The 7537-nt window shown below is 39.6% G+C and overlaps 1 protein-coding gene across 2 annotated transcripts; it reads right to left on the bottom strand.

Annotated features, from left to right (window-relative positions):
- On the bottom strand, positions 1 to 5827 carry LOC111217420 (5-aminolevulinate synthase, nonspecific, mitochondrial-like). Of its 2 annotated transcripts, XM_022739279.1 has the most exons (11): positions 5716 to 5827; positions 4321 to 4526; positions 4003 to 4179; positions 3692 to 3823; positions 3358 to 3577; positions 3066 to 3250; positions 2786 to 2965; positions 2418 to 2582; positions 2052 to 2320; positions 1635 to 1797; positions 2 to 1264 (listed from the first exon to the last, which is right to left on the bottom strand). In XM_022739279.1, the coding sequence occupies exons 2-11, from the start codon at positions 4508 to 4510 to the stop codon at positions 1101 to 1103; spliced, it is 1845 nt and encodes a 614-aa protein (XP_022595000.1). In that variant the 5' UTR covers positions 4511 to 4526; positions 5716 to 5827; the 3' UTR covers positions 2 to 1100. The 2 variants fall into 2 exon arrangements, with proteins under 2 accessions (XP_022595001.1, XP_022595000.1); XM_022739280.1 differs by lacking the exon at positions 5716 to 5827 and having other exon boundaries at positions 1 to 1264.
- Between the last annotated feature and the right edge of the window lie 1710 nt (positions 5828 to 7537).

Below are 7537 nucleotides of genomic sequence, written 5' to 3'. Positions count from 1 at the left end.
ATTGCAAAATTTGTAAAACTACATGACAAGAATCATACAACACCCTAAGCCACAAGCTGCTCCATCATCTTGTAATTGACTTTTGAGGGTTGTATCTACAGTGGGATGCAATGTCACATTCCACAACATGTTATGACAGATATGACAGATGATCTTTTTTTGCCAGGAGCATTGCACGCAATGAAATAGTTCACATATAGTAAGTGCATCAAATATCCTGTGTGTTATCATAAACGTATAAGGATAAAACCGTATGAGCCCACAAAGACGTGGTTGCACCATATTAATGATCTGAGATACTATGTTTCCTGTGTAACTGGGTACAAGAGAGTGTGTGAAATTTGTCCCATCTGTTATCTCAGTCGCTTCATACTTGAAGATTATTCTAGCATGAAATGTTCAGATAGATTATTCAGATTAGACCTGATATTATGCAACACATAATATGGACATCTGCAGAAAATCAATACATACATTTAGTATGATATTACATGTGAGAGGGTACGTTTTTATGAGAGCTTTCAGTCCAGGTCAGAGCTTTACTATTCCATGAGAGGATTTATTTTCCAGCAAGGACACATTAAAAAAAATAAATGACAATACATGATGTCTACGTTGATGGTCACTATAAATACACCACTTTAACAACCAATAAGTTTTAAAAAAAAAAGTTAATTTAACCTTTAGATACTCTGAAACCTCGACCTGTATAAAAAGCCTCAGTCCACTGTTATGTATCTTTTTGTGAGGTATCTTACCCACCTTACTAATGATGCATGTGACGAATATTACAAATATATGTATTTATAAATAAATAGCCCAACAGCCTTTTGGAATTATTTTTAGCTAACTGCTGACTGACCAGCTGGTTGATTCATAAATACAGCCGCCTGTGATCCCTGAATGTTACACATGTGGCTGTATTCCCAACCACTGATGTATAAATCATAGTCAGTGTTTAAAAATGTAAACAAAAGAGTAAATTAACAGTTTACCCACAAATTTATTGGTGATACAGAACATTTTATATGCCGTGATATATTTAATGTAAATAAAATAAATAGCTTGAATAGAACCAGGGTTTAGTGTTTTACTCGATATCAAGCCACTGCTGATATCATGTGACTGAGGCCTGTGAAGTAGGACTTCTCTCTCTCGCTCATCAGCTCGAAGTGAAGAGGCTGCTGGCAGAAGTTACACTCCACTGCTGAGGAGTGCGGCCTCAGCTCCAAGCCCACCTCCATCCATGCATTCACCAGTCGGTCTGTGGGGACGAAGCAGAGCACAAACCGGTGAGGATACAACCAACCATTGCCATAAATTATGGATGATAGAAGTACCTAAAAGCGAGTTGGAATTATCAGTAAATGATAATAGTTTTATACAATATACTGGGGTTTGAAAAAATCCAATGTAATGTGGCTATCCGGATGTCTGTTTTACTCGTGCATTCTATCATCTTTATTAATAAAGCTGATGTTAATTGTTAAGTATAATGGCCTTTTCGTCCTTTATTCCTTCAAATGAAGAGTTTACATTGCCGAAACATTTTATATACCAAAGATTGCTCCACCCAACTATATATACTTTGTATCGCAGGATACATGAGATAAGGGAATTTCTGGCCGACGTACCAACAAAGTAGTACATCATCTGTGGAGTGTGGTGTGGTGTGGGGGCGATGCGCAGCAGCTCCTCTCCTTTAGCCACAGTCGGGTAGTTGATTGCCTGGACGTAGATGTTGTAACGAGACATCATGATGTCACAGATCTCAGTGTTCTTCTCTGGATCCGCAACCTGACAAACAGATACACCCATGTGTCAGATTCAGATTTCAATGTGTCTGTAAAAATGACATTTTTCAGTCAATGCACCAAGCACCAGATGGATAGCCATGGTAGCGGGGTGGCCTGGTGGTTGGGGGAACTGTTCTGTTAGCCACTGTTGTATTAGACTGTATTAGTTTTAGCTAAGTGTACCTATTACTGTAATATACCATGACCTAGTTGGCTGGGAATTTTCACAGACAGATAAATTATTAATTTTCCTACCCGGACAGGAATAATGTGACTCGGGCAGTGGACCACCGGAAGGCCAGAGTCCATCAGCATCTGTCGGAGCAGCTTGACGCTCCTCTGATGTTTCCTCCTCAACATCTGGCCTTCTTCGCTTTTCAGGATCTTGATGGATTCTTTTGCCCCTGCGAGCAGCATGGGGGGCAGGGAAGTGGTGAAGATGAAGCCTGCAGCGTAGGAGCGTACCGTGTCCACCAGGGCACTAGTGCTGGCTATGTAACCACCGACACAGCCGAATGCCTTGCCTGGAAACGAAACACCCATAACACGTCAGAGAGGCACATACGCAACGGATGAGAATGTTAGGAAATGTTTTCCGTCATTAGTGAGGCTTTCACTGACCAAGGGTACCGGAGATGATGTCCATCTTTTGCATGACTCTGTCTCTGTCCCCGATCCCTCCTCCTCTGGTCCCATATAAACCCACAGCGTGCACTTCATCCACAAAGGTAAGAGCACCAAACTTGTGGGCGATGTCACACATTTCTTCTAGTGGGCACACAGCCCCTGTAGAGAGCACAGTGTTAAATTAGAATATTTTCATTTTTAAGACTTATGATAAAAATTTTCAAACATAGGGATTTGATTATAAGGTTTGAAAACATACTCAAGTTTATTTACTTTGGCACACTTTTTTAGGAACACATAAATGATAAGAAATACCCCACCAAAAAAGACTGATACTTCAGTGGCAGGGCTGTGTTACTCACCGTCCATTGAATGCACTGTCTCAAAGGCAACGATCTTTGGAGTTGATGGGTCAGACTTCTCAAGAAGTTCTTGTAAGTGGCTGACGTCATTGTGTCGGAAAATAAATTTGCTAACTCCACTGTTTCTTATACCCTGAATCATCGAGGCATGGTTGCCAGCATCAGAGTAGATTTCACAACCTGGAGTAAACGAAAGAAAATGTTAACTTTAAAAATGACTACTAGAAGTTTCAGTCTAAATCAGATTCAATTTTGGACAGAGCAGCTTTATTTAATGTACCTGGTAGCATTTTTGCCAGAGTAAACAATGTGGAGTCATTGGCTACAAAGCAGGAAGTGAACAGCAGCGCAGCATCCTTGCTGTGCAGGTCAGCCAGCTCCTGCTCAAGTTCCACGTGGAATTTGCTTGTCCCTGAAATGTTTCGAGTGCCACCTGCACCAGCACCATGCTTTCGTACCGTTTCACTTTAAGAAGAAAAAAATGAAAGAGCTTACTTTGATGAAACCCTTGTTTCTTATTTCATCAATCTGACCGGGGTTATCAGTGATCTATGATTTGTGTGCCTACTCACATGATAGCCTGTGTGACTCTGGGGTGACGGCTCATGCCCAGGTAGTCATTGCTGCACCACACGGACACGTTTCTCTTTGCATGAAAAGACTCCGAGTAGTCATCTGCCATTGGGAACGAGGAGGCACGCCTGTTCACTGTCTTAAAAACCCTGTATGTGTGATCTGTCTTCTTGCTTTCAATCCTCTTTTCAAAAAACTTTTCATACTGGAAGGTGACAACTGATGGAGGAAAATGGGAGAGGTTTTTTTTTTTTTTTTTTTTTACAAGATTCGGAAAACTCTCATACAGTTTTTGTGAATTATTGATCATTGGAAAGAATTTGGCTTTCTTACCTTCAGGTAGATTATCCTTTAATAGGTGAGACACTTTGGAAGATGTTGGTTTAAAAAGGCTTTTCGGTGCCCCGGTGTTGGCCTTGTCTGCCTCGATAAGATCGAAAACTGATAAATCCACACCAGTTTTCCCTGATCAAGGGAGACGCAGAGTGTTAATAATCTCTAAATCAATGCATGACATTCATTTGCACTTTCATGTGGATGCCAGTATGTCAGTGTGGATGCTCAAAACACTGACCTTTCACGACTGACATAACCGACTTACTGTATAGGTATCCAGTTGCAGGTGTGACTGTACAATTTCTTACCTGTGCGGAAAGAGTGTCTCTCTTGAACGTCCTCCTGCAGCTCCATGCTGGCCTCTCTTACTACGCTGTTGTTTTTCTGCACCATCTCTGCAGCCAGGAAAGGGCATTTAGAGCCTACAGTCTGGCCAGCAGGCGGCATAGTGTGTCCTGGAGGCAACTTGACTTCATGCTTTTGATCTGCGGGAGACAGGAGTAAAGTTCTAAATTATAGTCTACAAAATAAAAATATATCACATTCATTTAAATCACATTACTGTATTGATCTAGCACTTAATCATATATAATGGAGTGCATTATAGTGTTTGCCTTACAACTCACCATCATTTGTTGAAGTGCCTTTGGACACAGAAGTTGAAGAAGACAGAGCTCTGGCCAGGGGTCTGGAGGCCAGGTCCATCATCACAGGGCACTTTTGGGCATAGCTCACCAGCGATGAGTTTCCAGCCAGCTGCAGGAAAACACTGGGCACAACGGTAAGGAAAGGGCATCGACGGACCACTGCGTCCATAAGTGATACTCTTGACCTAAATGGAAAGGAGAAAAAGAGGAACATTAAAAAAAAAAAGTCTCAAGATAAATACATTTCCTGTGAATTTTCAAGGCAAGCAAAGTTTACACTGATTACAAATATTCCATAAAGTTCAGATATTGGAATACAACCTGCTCCTGGCTGCTTTTCACTAACATTACTAAACGGTAAATAAAGACAGACAGCATGGGTGGTAATAAAGACACTTAATTGAAAAATAAATAATCTGGTTAAAGGTACCACTTCAACAATATTAAGAGATCCAACTGTTCAGTTAGCATGTCAGAACCCAGAAAAATGTTGCCTTTATCTACCTTTCTCTCAGTTGTCACCTAATACCACACAGCATTTTTTTTTTTTTTTACCTGAACACATCCCACTCCAACTTGATGTAACAGATCAAAAATGCCTTGCGAAACATGACTGACTCCACACTAATCTGTGACCAGTGAGATGAGAGAAGATGTTATGTTAAAAGCCCGAGAGACTGCTTTCATTCACTCTGCTCTACAGTCCAGCTGTCCTTGACAAGTAGAAAGGGGAAGGCCTCTCAAGGGTTGGTCTTCTCTACTACAAGTGTGCGGTCTTCCGTGATGACATACTGAGCCCCCACCATCATATATTACAAAACAGGAGCTTGGTCTCTGTTACAGACCATAAAATCCATAACGTCAAATTTAATGCTATGTATTTTGGTCTCTCCTTTGAACTGTCAAAGGTACCAGTTAGTGAATACTAGTTAGTAATACTAAGTGACCATGACTCAGAATTCAATACTTAAATCACTACAAGGACAAGACATCCAAGATCTAGATAGACTGTAAGGCAAAATTAACTGTACACAAATTTCAACTATTAGACATTGTTTCTCATATTCTGAACATAGGTCTGACATGGCATGGAAAATAACATCTGTATCCAGCTGCTTTTAACCTCCCTTACTCTCCGCTGGCTTTTAGTCAAGACTGATACAGCAGCATCTTAAGGTTGCAACATTAAGGAAGAAATGAACAACGGAGTTGGAAAGCTATTTTCAGATCAGTTTGAATCAGCTATTCAAACCGTGGATAAATTGATCGCAGAAAAAAACAGTTTAACTTCAACCAGCTGAAGACGAGAATGAACCACGTGACATATAAACTACCTCTGCTGCATTCTCTTATACAGTTCGTGTATCAACCCACCTGAATGATCTTTTCCAACTTTAGAGCTGCTCAGTCTTGTGTCTGACCGCTTTACCGTAGACCGTTCTTCTTTCCCGTTGGAAAGTCCAGCTGGTGAAATTACAACACTTTCGGTCAGTGCGGTGACGTAGCAGATGTGTGTTGCACAAGCATAAAGCCACGCCCACCGGCAGTCATATAATAACACTGCCAAAGATGGTCTAGTCCAACAGGAAGCACTATACGTTCACTAAACTGAGCATTTTTTTCACTGCAAAATTCAACTCATTTCTTCAGTATTACCAAAGCTGTTCACCGCTGTAGCCCCCAAGATACTGTTTACAATGTCATCATGACCAGTGGTGGAATATTTACTTTGCAGGCCCACAAATTTCAGGGACTTCACCTTTTTCCATTCCTTCGAGTTCACCACAGTTCTGACAGAAATATTGTACTATGCATAAATGCGTTAGCAGTAGTATATATACTTATATTTAAGTATTATATAACAGTGTTTCACTCATAAGTTAAATTTTTCTCTATCACTTTTGATACTTAAGAGTATATTTTGTTAACCCTAACTTTTAGTTAGTTTTTATTTTGAATGCAGGACTTTTACTTGTAAATTAGTATTTTACAGTTTATTATTGCTACTCTCAGATTAGAATATGAATTCTTCCTCCAACGAGTAGCACTAAAAAACTGAAAATGTCCTTACTGTACTGGGCAGTGGTAGAAAGTAACTAGGTACATTTATTCAAGCACAGGTACTGTTAAGTACAATTTTCAGGTACTTACTTTTGGCATCATCATCATCATCACTAACTACTACTTCTAAGATTATAACTGTGACTTGATTAAGATTATGATACTACTATGGATCACCATAAAAATGCTGCTTACACGCATCAATAATAATGATTCAATAGTAGGCTAATAATATAACACTAACAAAGATCATTCTCCATATCGAGCAGGTTACTTTTACTTTTGATACTTTAAGTAGATTTTGGTGCTAATACATGAGTACTTTTACTAACGCAGAAGTTTGAAAGCAGGATTTGTACTTGTTATGAAGACAATGTGGTACTTCTACTTTTACTTAAGTAAACCACTGGTTCTGGATCATTTAAAAATCTATATTTAAGTTTTTTAGGGTTCCTTCACCACTTCCCCCTTTATTTACTCCACACAACTTGATTTCTTGATCATATAAAACAGTAAAAGTTCTTTAATTTCTTAAAAAAAAAAAAAAAACCTCTAGCCCCATTCTCATTTAATGCACGCTGTCTCCACCTGCTGGAGAACAGACTATAAAGAAACAGCAGCATCAGCCTTGATATGTTGTACATTAATGAATGAACAGCCACACAGACACTCCAGTTCCAAACCACTAAATCATCATCTACATATCCTCACTTATAGTCTTTGCACCAGCATGCTTTGTTGTGTTCAGTGGCAAAGCATGTACAATAGTACTGGAACAATTGTAGAGTAATAAAACTGCCATGGTGTGTTTTAGGACTTTGCAACAGCAGGTCCAAATATCTTGGGAATATATAATCAAGGCCAACAACAACGTAAAGATCAAAACCATGCTCTGACTTGTCAATGTGATTACAGGGGTTTTAATGATATAATGACACATTTCTGAAACACATTTAGAAAACAAACACACACCCTCACTGATAAATATGCTAACATTACAAACTGAACTCACGCAAATGAATATATCATTTTTTTCTGAAAAGGTTAGGGAGGACAACTGAATGTAAGATCTTTGTTAGATTTGCAATCCGTTTCGGCAGTTCGCATCCACCGCCACTAGGTGGCAGCATTATGC

The sequence above is a fragment of the Seriola dumerili genome, unplaced genomic scaffold (assembly GCF_002260705.1).
Source record: "Seriola dumerili isolate Sdu_G_001 unplaced genomic scaffold, Sdu_1.0 BDQW01000043.1, whole genome shotgun sequence".
NCBI classification, from domain to species: domain Eukaryota; kingdom Metazoa; phylum Chordata; class Actinopteri; order Carangiformes; family Carangidae; genus Seriola; species Seriola dumerili.
This window is presented reverse-complemented; position numbering and strand designations above follow the sequence as displayed.